A 16,979-nucleotide genomic window follows, 5' to 3' on the forward strand; every position below is an offset into this window, starting at 1 on the left:
TTTTGCTTCCCGTTTTTCTGAGAAAGGTTCATAACATCTTTTCGATTGTTGTATTAGCTACGTGGGCTGGGTAGATCTTTTCCAGAGTTCGTTTTCCTTATAATTCATATTCGAGTTGTGGCTTGTCGGCACATTGATGGCGTCATATGAGATTTTGGTCAGTGGTTGAGATGGCTTATTGCCTGAGCATCTTGTACTAGGTGAGACGAGGTTATTGGTTAATGGTTCCTGTTAAAGAACAAATATCGTGATTCAGTTCAGAATAAGGTAATGGTTCCTGTCAGGAGGAGACTCCAGGATTTGTCGATTCGACAGGTGGTTATGAGTTTCTACACATCTCATCCGTCGTGGCAGCATTGGAGGTTTGGAACCGGGCTTATAGGTGTTATGGGGTATGTTTCGGGCGCCTGGTCAGTGAAGTTTCAACTGTTGTGCTTGGAAGAGGTTGCCTTGGGCAAACGAGTTATGCGGTGCATTTTGTGATGTCAGCCTGGGTGCATGATTATGTGTGGAATCAGCATGTGGAGATTTGCACCGTGTTCGTGCTTTAGAATAAGGTCTTGTAGAGAAATTCAGAAGTTGGAATTTGGTTCTAAAGCTGGTTAGCTATGGTTATATGTTGGATTTTCAGTATGGCTCGAGCTAATGTGTGCAACTGGATTGTGGTAGCACAGGCAGGTGCACGAGGTGTTAAACAATGATTTTGGATAACTCTAAAGCAGTTCTTGGCACGTTCGAGGACGAACGTATGTTTAAGTAGGAGAGAATGTAACGACCCGGCTGGTCGTTTTGAGCTCTAGCGCGTCGTTTGTCGGTTTGAGGCCTTGAATAGCTTCACTTCAGGTATTATGGCTTATACGTGTGGTCGGAATCGAATTTCGGGAGTTTTGGAGTTATTTTGGGAAGAAAATTTTAAATTCGGAAGTTTTAAGTTGGAAGAATTGATTAAGGTTTGGATTTTTTAGTAAACAATCTCAGAATCAGGAATTTAAGGTTCCAATAGGTTCGTATGATGATTTCGGACTTGGGCGTATGTTCGGGTCGAGTATCGGGTGGTCAGGGAGTATTTCGACGCCTATTATGGAAGGTTGACATTTTGAAGGTTTAATAATTTTCTAAGTTTAGGTTGAAGTGGATTTTGATATTATCGATGTCCGTTTGAGATTCCGAGCCTAGGAATAGTTCTGTATGGTAATTTTGGCCTTATGAGCGTGTCCGGATGTGGATTTGGAGGTCCGTAGGTCGTTTCGGCGTCAATTGGCGAAAGTTAGAAATTTGGATAATTTTTGGGAAGTTTGACCGGGAGTGTACTTTTTGATATCGGGGTCAGATTTCGATTTCGGAAGTGGGAGTAGGTCCGTAATGTCAATTATGACTTGTGTGCAAAATTTGAGATCAATCGGACTTGATTTGATAGGTTTCGACGTCGAATGTAGAAGTTTGAAGTTCTAAAATTCATTAGGCTTGAATTGGGGTGCGATTCGTGATTTCAATGTTGTTCGATGTGATTTGAGGTCCCGAGCAGGTTCGTGTTATGTATTGGGACTGGTTGTGTGATTGGATGGGGTCCTGAGGGCCCCGGGTGAGTTTCGGACGAGGTTCGGATCATTTTCGTTTCATGTTGCATTGCGGTAGGTATGCTGGTTCTGGTTTTTCCGCATCTACGGAAGAATGGGCACAGATGCGAGTCCGCAAATGCGGACAGTTGATCACATAAGCGCAAGTAGGCTTGGCTAGGGAAGATCGCAGAAGCGGAAATTGGGGCGCATATGCGGCCCTGCAGAAGCGAGGGCCTTGGGCGCAAAAGCGATACAGAGCGCAGAAGCGCGTTTGGCTTCGCACGTGCGGTTGCGCAGAAGCGGATGGAGATCCGCAGGTGCGAGGGGTCGACTGGCTAGTGGATTCCGCAAAAGCAGAGCTCGTGTCGCAGAAGCGGATCTTGTGTCCGCAGAAGCGGAAATGACTGGGCAGAACCCTTTAAGTTCGAGGGTTCTATATTTTCACCTATTTTCGGATTTTGAAGCTCGGTTTGGGCGACTTTTGAGAGGAATTTCACTACACAACTTGGGGTATGTGTTCTTGACTCTCTTGTAATTATATTTCATGAATTAATCTTCATTTTTGGTGTATGATTATCGAATCTTCAAGAGAAATCGAAGGAAAATTTCTATAATTTCGTAAAACGAATTTTCGAGTTTTGAATTCTGATTCGGAGTCGTATTTGAGTGAAATTAGTATAGTTGAGCTCGTAATTGGATGGGTTGTCGGATTTTGTAAGTTTCGTCGGGTTCCGAGATGTGGGCCCCATTGCCAACTTTTCGAGCGGAATTGGAAAATGTTTAAATTGATTAGTTATGAGTATTAAAACACATATTGATTTATTTGCACATTGTTTGCATAGCTTTGGATCGACAAACATCGGTTTGAGGTGCTAGAGTAGCGTTAGATCGACAAACTTCGGAGCGAGGTAAGTCTCTTGTCTAACCTTGTAAGAGGGAATTTACCCCATAGGTGATCTAAATTAATATGTGCTGTTAATTGTGGGGGCTACGTACGCACGAGGTGACGAGAGTCCGTGCATAGCTACTAATTATACTTATGTCTAGGTAGTTTAGCACCCAAATCATGAATTGCTTGTAATGTTTGCATCCTTTGTTAATTGAAGTACCTAAATCATATTGAAAATTATTAGAGGAAATAGTAAAAGATCGAAATTTCACGTACTTAAATTCTTGTGCGAGTTACTTGACCGTTAATAGAAATTGTACATCCTTACGTGTTAGCCTTGTGATAGCTTCTCATCTTGGAGGTTTATAAAGTATCCTCCTTTCTTATGGAGCGGGCCGAACGCCTCGGCAGTATAGATGCATCTATGGATCGTGCCGTACGTCCCTCGGCAGTGTACACGTTATTCCGGATCGGGCCGAACTACCTCGGCAGAATCGTGCGTTATCGCTAGTAGTTCGAATATTCACAAGATAAATCTCCCACTGAAGCCCGCCATTTTATGGTATTTCTTGCTTAATTGGTATTGACACTTGAAAATTTTCTAAGATATTAATGTAGAATACAAGATCGAGAAACTTATGCTTTAAAGGAAATAATTGGAAGATTATAAACCTTATAGAATTACCCCACTATTGTTGTGTACTTCATATCTGCTTACGCCTTTATTATGTTGCTTTATTGGACATTTAGTAAGTGTCGATGTCGACCTCTCGTCACTGCTTCTTCGAGGTTAGGCTTGATACTTATTGGGTACGCATTGATTTACGTACTCACAGTACACTTGCTGCACATTTTGTGCAGGTACATATAAGTTTAGTGGTCTTCTAGGCGCAGAGGCGCGGCTATTATGGGGACTTACGGTGAGTTGCATTCCATGTTACGAATCCGCAGCATACAGAGTCTCCATCAAAGTTATTTACATTCTTCTGTCTACTATTCATGTTCATATCATTCTTGATAGTTCTTGATAGTATATATTCAAATAATGAAGATTTATCTAAAAGTTTTAAAATTATTTTGACTCAAACGACATGGGATGAATTTCAAAATTATTCAAACAAAATATACTTCCTTGTAATTTTTGGTAATAATTTCAAGTAAAAAGGCGTGATCTCAACCCAATTATTTTGCTTCCTGGTATATACAGTTACGATAAATTTTTACCTTATTAAAAAATTAATATTTTTATTGGTAGATGATATTTAGGGGTTCTCTTGTGGGTGATTCTAATGAGTCGGATATGCTAGGTGTGGAAAAACATTGCATAGGTAATGGAGAAAATAATATTGTTTAATACTTGCTAAATTCTTATACTTCGAGGAAAAAGATGGCAATTATGATTCATGTGACTACTGTGTATTTATTACTCCAACAATACTATGTTAAAAGATTGTTAAAATTTTCACAACAATACTATGTTAAAAGATGAGAATAATGATTCATGTAATTACCGTTTGTTACTCTTACAAATATTCAAACAGTTGTGAAATTCCTTCTCAACACTGTTATGCTATAGGTATCACGTGCAATTATTTTTCTTATATTTAAAATTTATTATGATTTTATCTTTTATAAATCATTTTCTTATTTGATTCAACTGCTATATTGATAGTATATTTCGACAATTCATTGGATATATTCTATAGAATATTAGAATATAAACATGTTAAACCTTAAACCAGTATCCAAGGCAATCAATATTACCCGCATAATTATTCTTAAAATAAAACCATAAAGTTATAATTGCAGCAGTCCACACTTGATTATGAAACCACGATTTTGCTATAAAAATGAATGAAAGCGATATGAATTGGCCAATTCTGGTTAATGTGGCCCCACTTCTTTCCTCTTAGGTTCTTAATTTTAATTTAATAATACGCTTATCTATGTAAGCAAGAGCAACCTTACAATCACCGTGCAGATGACGTGGCAGTCTACATCATCACCGACTTTGGCCCCATACCCGGACCCACTACGATGTAATCGTGACGTGCATGATTCTATGATTGCCCGCGGACCTCAGCTCAACCCTAAATTACATCTCATTACAACATTTGAAGTCCGTAAGGACCCAGACTCCGTCCAACTTATTTTAAAGCTCGTATTATCCCTTTGGATCCTTATTAGTAGCTTATAAGACCTAGTTGTTGGGAGATATTTTCGCTCCCCTGGATTGAATTTGTTGATTTTTTCATCGATCTGAGATTAAATTAGGGTTTCGAATCGATAATTTCCTTAGGCTTAACATCGGATTCTCGAATCAAGTTTCTGATCTTCTCACCTAAATTTAATTTCTTATAAAAATTCACCTAGAAAACTGAGATATAAAATGGTTTATTCAGAGAAACAACAATCTATGGACAATCGGGAGGTGAATGAGGTTGAGCAATCGCATAACGGCGAGGAATTGGAGGAATCGTCATCTTCGACATCGGCGGTGGTAAGCACATCAACGTCAGGACTGACGGAGAGGTTGACGGAGATTCTGGTGGAGGAAGGAGATGGAGATCTATTGCTTCAGCTGAGCGATCGAGAGAATAATGTAATGCAGTGGCTTCAAGCTCTGGATATGCAGGTCATGGGGGCTTGCCGTGCCGATGAAAGGTTAAAGCCTTTGTTGAAGATGAATGTTGCCTCTGGTGCTGCCGAAGACGGCTTATTCTCTCAACTTAGTCAGGTGCTATTCCCGAATCTACTATATTTCAATCTACGTATCTGTTGCCGAATATCTGCTTAATTTCATTGAGAAATAATACCTTTTGAATGATTCCTCCATAATAAAATAATATATCTGGAGTTCGGTTTAGGTTTTATATCAAATTTCATTTTTATGTATTATCCGTGTTAGAGATTCATCTTTTAGGGTAACTATGCTGACCGTCCTTTTTTTCTTGGCAGCATTTTGAACCGGCAGAAGTCGGTATGCTAGTAAGGTGCTTGTGCATTCCACTCGTGTCAATACGCGTTGGGAAGATCAAGAAGGAGGGAACCCTCTTGTGCCCAACCACCACAAGGTAGTTACCGTGAACTGTGCCTTCTACACTAATTTGATGTCGTTTGGATATTGGATCTAATATCCATCCACTTTGATAGTTAATGTTTTGTGTTCTGATTTAGTAAATTTTAATTTGAGTTAAATCAGCTCTATCTCAATGGAGTGGTTCACCTTGTATACTGTTCTTTATGTCCACTTCTTTCTCCATAACAGACTGTCCTGAAAGTTAAAGCTAGTATGATTTCTTTACTAACATTGCATCTTAGCAATGTATCTATTCTGGAAAATAGAGTGGCATTCAGCTGGTCTTTTTTGTTTTATCCTCTTTGTGACATGCTAGGAAACACGTCCAACACCCCGACACTTAGTAATAGTGCCAAATGCTTACACCATACCTATTGGCATGGGATGGAGTGATGTAAAAGCAAACCTGCCTAGGTTAATATGACATCTGGATTAGTTACCTACTGAAAATACCATTATAGATATTATCCACTTGTAATTTGATTAATTAAATAGTATTTGAATCTGGTACTTATTTACTTGCCTTTCCATTTGAGGGGTGGTATGCAAATGTCTAGTTTTTCAGTTGAATTGCCATCTGTCCAGGTTGAAGATTTATTATTTATTTTAGCAGTAAACAAGAGCGCTGTTATAATTAAGTGTGGACTGATGGGGTAACTAAGAGGATGAGAATTCTGAAGTTTATGTAATTTTGCCTTTCATGTTCTTGCTATAATAATTGAGAAATGGAAACCTGTTCTTGCACACACACACACACACACACATTTTAGTATTTTACTGCCTCATAATGTGTCCTGGCTATTACTAACGGGAGAAAGAAATACTGCACTATGTACCGCCTCCTCTTTCCTTTTTCGATTGCTGCCTATTATTTGTTATTGAAAGTGTGTTGCCTGAAATTTACCGAATAAAGTTGTTCTTGTATTGTTAGTTCCATAATAAGATTTAAGTATACTTGTTCAACGTTAGATTTTACTAGGGAAACTCTTCTTTATCGATCCTTAAACTTGTTTAGGGTTCACATTTTGAGTATATTGTACGTGAATTGCAGACACATCTTAACCATCTTTTGATCGGTACTGAATGCTGGATATTATCTTTAACCCCTGCGTCTTGATTTGAGAGTATTCATAGCTAGGAGGTGCATATTGACATGTGGAGACACCATGAAGGTTGGTGTAATGTGTACATTTGTTAATTTGTTTTGAAGCAAATAGAAAAATAATTTTTTGTTCGGTTATCTTTGAGAGTATTCGATCTCTTAAGATAAATTCACAGAAGGGTGTTTGAACCTGTTAGTGGGTGATGTTCTATTATATGTGGTCTATGTCTTACCTTTGCTTCCTTCAGAATATTTTTATTCCAGAATGTCCAAAATCCTCTTTTCTTGGTCATTTTTTCGATAAATTGTAAGATACCTCTGTTCTTAATTGAATAATAATATGATTAGTTTGGTATTTCTGTTGAATGCCTTTAGTTGTTGTTTATGAGTAGAAGTGGCAGGATGCTGTATTGTTTAATATTAATGGTGGCAATTGTTCATGCTTCCAAATGAATATATCTTTTCACTTGTAGGTTATGTGGGCGTATACTAGTATGATTCTGAATTAAGAAGAAGTAAAGGTAGTTTCATGCTCCTATGATACATGATTTAATTACTTTCCATCTGAATTATCTAAATGTCTGTCTTATACTTCCTGAGTGTTCTGTGACATGGTTTGGTTACCTTCTATCCAAAATCTGTTGAAGTTTCAATATTGTTGAGTTGACCAATTTCTGTTTAAATGCTACTGCGGTGTTGTCTCTCTATAGCTTTATATTTGCTTTCAAGTTATGCAAACAATGTGATGTTTAAAATTTAATTTCTTTCGAGATAACATTTAGTTAACAAGGCAATTGCTTACTTTTATTGGTGTGTCTCAGGGAGTAAATGGATTCTTGCTTTGCATATCTTTGCGAAACTTATTTGTGTGATTTAGTTATATAGTATGTTGATTCAGTAACAATTATGTGAATGACAGTGTGGTTGGCTTCTCCTCTTCCCCCCTGTTTCCCAAAAAAAAAGGGGTTACAAAGAGTAGTAGTCGTTATAGGATAGGGAAAAGCCTCTCTTGCAGTTGTAGCTGTGTTATTTGCCTGGTCTAGTTAGTAGAGTTTTTTACTTGGTCAGTCTTTGTTTTTAGAAACATTATAAGTCCACCTGAGTGATAATCTTTTTTTTTGTATGAGAACATGATTGGTAGTACATGTATACTTTCAATGTTGCATTTGGGGCTAATAAGAATTGTTATTTATTTATTTATTAAAACAATAGAAAAGATGAAAGAATGCAGTTTGTTGGAAGAATTCAAGACAGTTACCATTTAAGAATTGCAGATTATCTGGCTGTCTACAGGTTCTATTTGTTCCAAGATAACTTAGAGAGTTCCTTAGTAAGAAGGGTGTAATACTAGGTTATGTTGGTTTGGACCTCTTCCTAAGGAATTAGATATAGGATGCTCAAGTGATAATTTTATGCTGTATGTGCTCACAGTTCACATAATTCTGTAACTTGATGAAGTCTGACTTCTTCTAAACATTTCTATATATCTTTTGTTGCAACAGGGGAAACTTAAACCTCACAGTTCTGCCCACATCTGAGTTGCGCATCTCATTCATTGGCGATGATGGTAGCACAGAGAGACTGGCAACATTCTTCTGTCAACCTGATTGTGCTGCTGTGGAGATTAAAGATATTATGGCCGACAATTCCGGGCGGTCTTTCCTGATAAACATTCCTGATGGTGAGACTTCCTATTTTTGGTGCTCAGAAAAGTCTAAGCTCCTTGGTGATGAGCTGAAAAGAAAGGTAGAAGACTGTTTTACACAATAACTGCAATCAACTTTTGAATTTTATTTGCACTTACATATGTAGCAAGCTAGTCACGTAATTAATTCTTTTTTGTGCTTGGATAGATGAAGGATTTGCTTAAGAAGAAACCTTCCTTGGCTGAATTAACTGGAATCAGTGAATCCCGGATAGACTGTTTTGCCATACGTCTTCGAGCTTATCTCATTGGTTCAGCAGTCACAAACGCTCAATCAAGTTCAATGCCATCAACAAATCCTTCTGGGAACGGTCGTATTGGTTCATGTGAACATGGTCTTGATGCTCAGACATCAGTTACGTTTCAAAAACCTCAGCGCTCTCGGCATTATAGTGTTCAAGGACCAAAATCCAGCCCTCTTAACCTGGGTAGCCTTAGTCCTAGGTCTAGTTCTTTTAAAGAGAGCTTGCTCAGGAACTCATCATCACTACGCAATGGTAAAGACAGGCTAAGGCGCCGTGGAGATAGCAATTCATACTTGGATAGACAAACTCCTACACCGGGCAGAGTAGATGTGCCTAGTTCAGTTCACGTACAAGACGAAAAGCTTCCAGGAGAAGCAAATCCTACACTGGCTTCGGAGCTACTTGTTACTGACCTTCCCTTTGTAGGCTCTGCTGCTATTATCCCTTCTTTGGATTCAACGGTCTTCTCTCCTTATTACTGTTGGTGCCCTCCTGCTGCATCCACTCAGTACTCAGTTGGAACTCCACATCTGCCTATTTTATCTAAAGAGTCGTTCTCACTACCACAACTCTCTTCGATGGCAACTGCTCGTTCATCTAGTATTTTGACACCAAAGCTGCCACTTACTGTCACCAATGTCTCAACTTTAGATTTGCCACCTCTGCTGCCTGACCCATTGATCAGGTTGCCACTATCTTTGCCAGCTTCGCAACAGATTCCTTCTTTCACACCATTGATGTGTGATCCTATTGTCCATATTCCAGTTATTGATGTTTGCTCTTCAGGCCAAGGCTACTTGGTAAGTGCTGGACCTTCTATATCTGGAACTCTTCCACCATTGCACCCAAGTATTGTGAATCCTTTAATCCCACAAACGGAATCAGTACTTGAAAAAAATGCCAGGGAGACGCTCCGCTTGCTCATAAATGGTTCTAATCAGCCCAGCACACAGCTAATTGATGTACTGCCTTCTGTGCTGTCCAGTAATGAACAGACCCAAAATATGTTGGGTACCGGAAGCCGGGGTCTTTACTCTGGATCCATAGATGTTGGTACCATAGCCAATGGTTTTGCGACAAGGGGTTTGATGTCACTTTCCGAGAGGCCTCTTGGAAGGGTTAGCAAATGGCAGTTCAGCACAGAGAACATAGTTGATCAGGTTGACAGACGATTGGGTTCTGGTGAATTGGATGAGGGTTTTACAGATATTGAAGAGGAAAACTGATGTGAAAATGTAGTCGTTTTGTTTCCTTTAAATGTATTTCAGGTTTTGCTGCTGAAGCTGTAGATATCTTTGCATGTGGCTTTGTTTTGTCGAATGTAATTAGTCTTCAATTTGTATGTTCAATGTTACCTTTCTCGGGTTGTGATAAATAGTCTTTTATGTGCCTGGTCTGCCGGAAACTCTTGAGAACATTAATCATTTGTATTGCTGGGCTGTCGGCTCGACTATGACCTTTGTGAAAAATCCTGCGTCTTCTGGATAAGAGAAATCTAAGTGGTATATTCATTGAAACACTAGTTAATTTTATATACATTTAAAATATTTTACCCTGTATACTTTATAAAATTTTATTTATTTTTAAAATTTTTAATATCATTATATGCCATTAAACAAATCCCACCTTTTGAGAGACTAGATTATCTCTTAGAGTTTCAGTTTCTTTCACGTATCTTCAATCAACATTTCGTTGTGATAATATCATCTCTCAAAATTCTATAAGCACCAAATCTGGTTCTTTCACTGGTTTATTCTTTTCAACTGTCACACAATCACTTCTTTCAAGTATTTCCTTACAAGCAATTAGCGGATAGCGGAGGAAAGGATGAAGACAAAATTGGCTTTCCATAACGATGAAAATTACTTGGAAAGGGCGATAACGTTTTTTTCCCCATTGAATTTCAATCGGAAGGAGTGAAATTATTGGCTGAAACTCCACATGAAATCTATGAATCGACTGTATTTTGAATCTTAGCAACATTGATCAATTTCAATTATCCCTGCAAATATTATTATATTAAATCTTAGTATTTTGATAAGTTTTAATTGGAATATTATTATCATCAATATTCTAATTTAGAACATAGTATCCAAACCAACCAAAAAAAAATAAAAATAGAATACAATATTCGAAACAATATACCACAATATTCTAATGAAAAATATAATATTCAAACCGAGCATACCATAATAGTGGGAGAAATTCAAAAATAGCCAGATTTACAAGTGGTAATTGAAAAATAGTCATAATTTCAAAAGTAATCGAAATTTAGCCACTTTTCATGTAAAGATAAATTTGAACGAAACACTGTTCAAAATTCGGAAAATATTCCAGCATAATATACTGGAGTTCCAGTATAATATACCGGTCCAGCATAATATGCTGGAAGTTCATACACAAGTGCTCCAATTTTCAGTATATTATGTTGGAACTTTCCGCGTGTTGGAGTTCCAGCATAATATGCTGGAAGTTCATACACATGTGCATCAATCTCTAGTATATTATGCTAGACCGGTCCATGTTGCAGCAAAATAGTGGCTATTTTTCAATGACTTTGCGAACACTGGCTATTTTTGAATTATCAGTCCGAAAACTGGTTAGCCCGTGCTAGTTTTACCATAATAATCTAAATTAGAATACAATATTCAAATCAAACATACCACAATATTCTAATTTGGAATACAGTATTTCAAACCAAAATAAATATTAGAATCGGTATTCAAACCAACACACTTTAATAGTATAGCACATGAATAGTATAATCTATTTTATGATTAAATATTGGTATATTGTTAGAAATAATTTGGAATACTACTATTCTTTAATAGTATATTCTAGTAACGTAGATGTAGTATTAGATTTAATTGGGCACTTTAATCGAATATTCTAGTACTGACATATAAATTTAATATTGCTGATTATGTTTTATATATTACTATACACATTAGAATACTTTTGAGTTGTAAATCGAAAATTAAGTTGAATGTATGAGTGGAGTAATAACAATAACATTGTATGTGGTTAAATTGATAAACGACATGTGGATGTTCAACGAGTTGACACGTGGAAGTAAAGACAGGTAAGATATGAGTCAGCAAATAGCTGGCACCAGTTTCAAACATGTGACCGGTGCTGAATAAGTTCCGAAGGCATTGGAACCGAAAATAGAGATTTGAAAGGAAGACACCAGTTGAAAAAGACAACATTTAATGAGCAGTCGTTACAAAGAATCTCTGTATTAATATTCAATCGTTATGCAACCATCAAAAGGGGTTTTATTCTTATTAAAGAAGGGCTTGATTTGAGAATCTTGTCTCCCTGAATAGAATTATAAATAGGAGAATTCATATCCATCGGAGGACATGAAACATTCTATATACAACAAGATAAAACTAGCTCTTATTCCATAAATCAATATTCTTTACTTTATTCTTCATATTGCTCTTGTTATTGCTTTCGAAAAAGTTCAGCCCACAGTCTGGCTTGTATTATATTTTAATTTATTTTCATTAACTTATTTATGTTCTTGATTATTTTATATTCTTGGATCAAAATAATTCACGTGTCTATAAACCACGTTATAAATTTAATTATACCGTTTTACGGGTAAACAGTTTGGCGCCCACCGTGGGTCATGAACATTTGTGTTATTACTTTGATCCATTCATCTATTACTAACGCAATTTGACACTTTTCTTTAGTAAAAAAAAAATCAGATATGACAGCTAATGATGTGAACAACTCTTTCAATGTTGGAATAAACAACGAACGTGAGGATGTGTTCCAGCGTGATCATTCAACTAGTGAAACTCGCAACGAAGGAGATGAAACAACTCCGGTTTGTGAAGAACGAAATCCTTGGCATGTGAGAAGTCCAACTTCTGATGATATGGATGATGAACGTGTTGTTGAAACGGTCAAAGTTTTGAGAGCGCAACAAAGGAAAATTATGAATTATTTCTCAAGACAAGACCGGGTGATGACGACGCTTTCGATTTCTTCTAACAACTCCAATGAAAGAGTTCGAGTTCCTCCTAGTGTGCCTGCAAATAAAATAGTACAAAGAACCGGTAACATCGCTTCAAGGGAGGAGTTCAGTTTTAATAAAAATGAGGCAGACAGTGCAATTAGCGGATCCCGGAATGACAACAACGCTAATGATCCTTTCAAAACCGAGCTCATGAGATTCATGAGGGAAATGAATGAACGAATGGATCAAAATGCTAAAAAATTTCATGCTCGGATGGATCATATCCCGGGAGCACCACCAGTGTTGAAGGGACCGGATTCAAAGAAGTATACACAGTTGCCGTTCAAACCAAGTGCGGCCCCGGAATTGATTCCGAAAAGGCTCAAAATGGCCGATATTTCGAAGTGTGATGGGACTTCAGATCCACAAGAGCATATCAATACTTACACTACGACTGTAAAGGGAAATGACTTGGCCCCACACGAGATCAAATCTTTCTTGTTGAAGAAATTTGGCGAAACCCTAACGAAGTGTGCTTTAACATAGTATTCCATTTTACCTGAGCATTCGATTGGCTCTTTTGAAATGCTTGCAGATTCTTTCATTAAAGCTCATGCTGGGACAAGAAAAGTCCAAGTTAGGAAACAGACATATTCATAATCGCTCAAGGAGAGTGGGAAATATTGCGTGAGTTCGTAACCTGGTTTCAGAAGGAAAGAATGTTGTTGCCGGTAGTACCGGATGAGTGGGCAGTTGAAGCGTTCATCAAAGGTCGCAATCCACTGAGCTTCGATGCCTCCAGAAAATTGAACGAAAGCTTGTTGGAATTTCAGGCAGCCACATGGGCAGATATCCACAATCGTTATGAATCAAAAATCAGAATTTAAGATGATCAACTAAATTCTTCGGTGCCATCCATGGGTCGCAATCATGATCAGAATCAAAAAAAGTTTAAAACTGATTTCAATGCAGATCAGGTCTTCCATGAGTCATTTGTAGCCTTACGAAAGAGACGATGAGCGTGGAAATAAAGGATTTCAATCATCGGACAAGTTCGTTTCTGATAGAAGAGCAGATCATGGTCGGAGTAGCAGAGCTTTACAGGAGAAGGAACCATCGGGGTCCCGGGATTCAGCATACCCCCAATTATTCGATTAGTACTTCAATATCAGCCTAGTAGAACTGGTTTCCGCTGAGAGAAACATTAAAGAGGCTTAGATTTCCGAATCCAATTCGATCGGATCCTAGTCAAAAGGGATCCTAATCTATGATGTGAATTTCATGAAATGCATGGCCACAGAACAAGGGACTGCCGGCACCTTCGTGAAGAGGTTGCAATGTAATTGAAGAATGGTCATCTTAGAGAAGTTCTAAAGGATTGGGTCAAAAGTACTTATGGGAGGAATCGAGACACTGTGGAACCAGTCAAATGGCTGTAAGATCACCTTGCCTAACGATAAAAATGATCTTTGGTGGTGATAAAGTAAATGGAGTGACATTTTCAGCAGCAAAGAAGACAAAGATATCGGTAACTTAAGGCAAGAGGATCCGAGAAGCATCAGAAGATGATGAAATCACCTTCACGGAAGAAGATGTTGATGGCCTTCTTTTATCACACAACGTTGCTCTGGTAATATCACTTAATGTTTTAAATTTTAAAATTAAACATGTGTTGGTTAATCCAGGTAGTTCAGCCAATATTATTCAATGGAGAATTTTGGAACAAGCAAAGTTAACCGGAAACATAGTTCTGGCAACAAAGCTTCTGGTCGGGTTTAGCCTAACAAGTATAATGACTCGATGAAAGATTTTACTTCCCACACATATCGAAGGCATAACAAACACCACTTTGTTCGAAGTGGTGGATGGCAACATGGGATACAATGTGATCCTTGGAAGGCCATGGATTCATGAAATGAAGACAAATCTTCATAATTCAAAAATTAATGCCTTTGCCCCCTACGACACTTTGAACCCTGCCAGTAAGTTTCTTGAGTTCCTCTGCCATGTTCTTGATGAGCAGGTCCTTCGCGGCGGATTCGGGTATGTATAGGATTTGTTGTGGGGTATGGGGTAAAGTTTTCATATATATGGGATTGCTTTGGTGGACTCCGGGAATCTGGGCGTAATGGTGGTCATTGGTTGAGTTTTGCGGGTCAGGAGTAGGCTGTGGTACATTCTGAGGGGTGTGGTATGTGGTTGTTTGTGGGTATTAAGTTGGGTGGTGATGGTGTTGTTGGGGAGTAGGTTTCGGTGGAGGGTTGCGGTTCTAAGAAGGTATGGCGTATTGATGTGGTGTGGGAGGATTCGGTGGTGGGTTTTGATTCTTCGTGTTTTGGGGAGGTGTCGGGTTTTGGGCGTTTGTGTTTTGTTGGTTGATGTCAGGGACGTTTAGGGTGAGGGAAAGGTTTGCCAAGTTCCGGACCTTCTCAAGTTCCCCTTGTAGTTCCAATATTTTCTGTTCCAGATGTAGGACCAATTCAATCTGTGATGGAGTATTTCGACCGCCCGAGGTTTCAACGTTCTTTGCATTGTCCTTTCTGATACCATTTAAATCGTCCATTTTTTCTTTTCCTTTGCTTTTTCCTTTAGGATCACTTGGTGGAGGAGGAGGTGGAGGACCTCTAGATCTAGTATGATATGCGGATGATGACAATATGCACAAACCAACCTTTGGGGAATGGGAATATTAACTACAGGGATCGGTGACCTCTTCCATCCCGATTGATGGTAATGGGGAAGAGAAGTCATCAGATTTCTATTAGGTACCGAGGTCTTTCCAGGAAAGAAAGTTCCATTTGGGAACGGGGTTGGGCTCCGAACTAAGACTTAGAATTATTGATTTTCTTAAAACTAACATTGATTGTTTTGCATAGTCTCACTTAGATATGACAGGTTTTTTAGTTGGAAGTGGTTGTCCAAAAATTATGTTTGGACCCTAACTTCCCTCCGGTAAGGCAACAAAAATGATCGATAGCCGAGGTCAGAAACATATTTGTCAAAGAAGAGGTAACCCGATTACAGAATATAGGTTCAATTTGAAAGGTAAATTATCCCGATTGGTTAGCTAACGTAGTGGTTATTCCTAAAAAGAATAATAAATTTAGAATGTGTATAGATTATAAAGATTTGAATAAGGCATGCCCTAAAGACTCTTTCCCGCTACCGAACATTGACCAAATGATTGATGCTATGGCCGGGCATGAGTTAATGAGTTTTCTTGATGCATACTCTAAGTATAATCAGATTAGGATGCACCTAGAAGATCAAGAAAAAACCTTGTTTGTCACAAAGTTTGGCACATACTGCTATAATGTAATGCCTTTTGGGTTTAAGAATATCGGTGTCACTTACCAAAGGCTCATTAATAAGATGTTCGAACGTCAAATTGATAAAACTATGGATGTTTACATCGATGATATGTTAGTTAAGTCTCTTAATGCAGGAGATCATTTGGCTCATCTACAAAAAATATTTGATATTCTGAGAAAGTACAACATGAAACTCAATCTTGAAAAATATGCTTTTGGAGTTGGTTTCGAGAAGTTTCTTGGTTTCTTGGTTTCATAACGAGGAATTGAAGTGAATTCAATTGACACGTGTAAAGGAAGTTTAGAGTTTGACTGGCCGGTTGGTGGCACTTAGTAGATTCATTTTGAGGTATTCGGAGAAACGTTATCATTTCTTTTCACTCTTGAAAAAGAAGAATGATTTTTCGTGGACTTCGGAATGTCAGAAAGCATTGAAAGACCTAAAAAGGTACTTGTCTATCCCTCTGTTATTGTCAAAACCGAAGGAAGGTGAGCAATTGTTAATTTATTTAGCAGTTTCAGAAGTTACGGTGAGTGCAGTTTTGATCCGAGAGGAGAAAGGTACGCAATTTCCTATTTATTATGTTAATAAAGTTTTATTGGGAGCGGAGACACGATATCCTCACCTCAAAAAGGTGGCTCTAGCTCCCATAGTCACCTCTAGAAAGCTAAGGCCTTACTTTCAATGTTATCCCATAGCCATTGTGACGACTTTTCCCTTGAGGAGCATCCTTCATAAGCCTGAATTATTGAGTTGCCTGGCTAAATGGGTGGTCAAAGTTAGTAAATTTGACATCAAGTATAAACCTCAGACTGCAACTAAGTCACAAGTTTTGGCCTACTTTGTGGATGATTTTAGTCCCGGTATGATGCCTTTAGCTGCTATAGAAGAAACTCTAGTATTGAAAAACTATTTTTGGTGTATGGACTTTGTTTACCGATGGAGACTCTATTGCAAAATGTTCTGGTCTCAGGATTGTATTAATCACTCCTTCGGTAAAATCCCTGAGGCAGGACATTAGAACTATTCCTTTGGCTAACAATGAAGCCGAGTATGAGGCTTTGGTTGAAGGACTTAAATTAGCCCAGGAACTAGGTTCCGAGGTCATTGATGTA

General features: G+C 38.2%; 1 protein-coding gene across 1 annotated transcript; it reads left to right on the forward strand.

Annotated features, from left to right (window-relative positions):
* Nucleotides 1-4,564: 4,564 nt before the first annotated feature.
* LOC107776493 (uncharacterized) lies at nt 4,565-9,984 on the forward strand. Its single transcript, XM_016596395.2, has 4 exons — nt 4,565-5,185; nt 5,407-5,522; nt 8,132-8,375; nt 8,483-9,984. The coding sequence occupies exons 1-4, from the start codon at nt 4,838-4,840 to the stop codon at nt 9,803-9,805; spliced, it is 2,031 nt and encodes a 676-aa protein (XP_016451881.2). The 5' UTR covers nt 4,565-4,837; the 3' UTR covers nt 9,806-9,984.
* The last annotated feature ends 6,995 nt before the right edge of the window (nt 9,985-16,979 follow it).

The sequence above is a fragment of the Nicotiana tabacum genome, chromosome 4, assembly GCF_000715075.1.
Source record: "Nicotiana tabacum cultivar K326 chromosome 4, ASM71507v2, whole genome shotgun sequence".
Taxonomy (NCBI): domain Eukaryota; kingdom Viridiplantae; phylum Streptophyta; class Magnoliopsida; order Solanales; family Solanaceae; genus Nicotiana; species Nicotiana tabacum.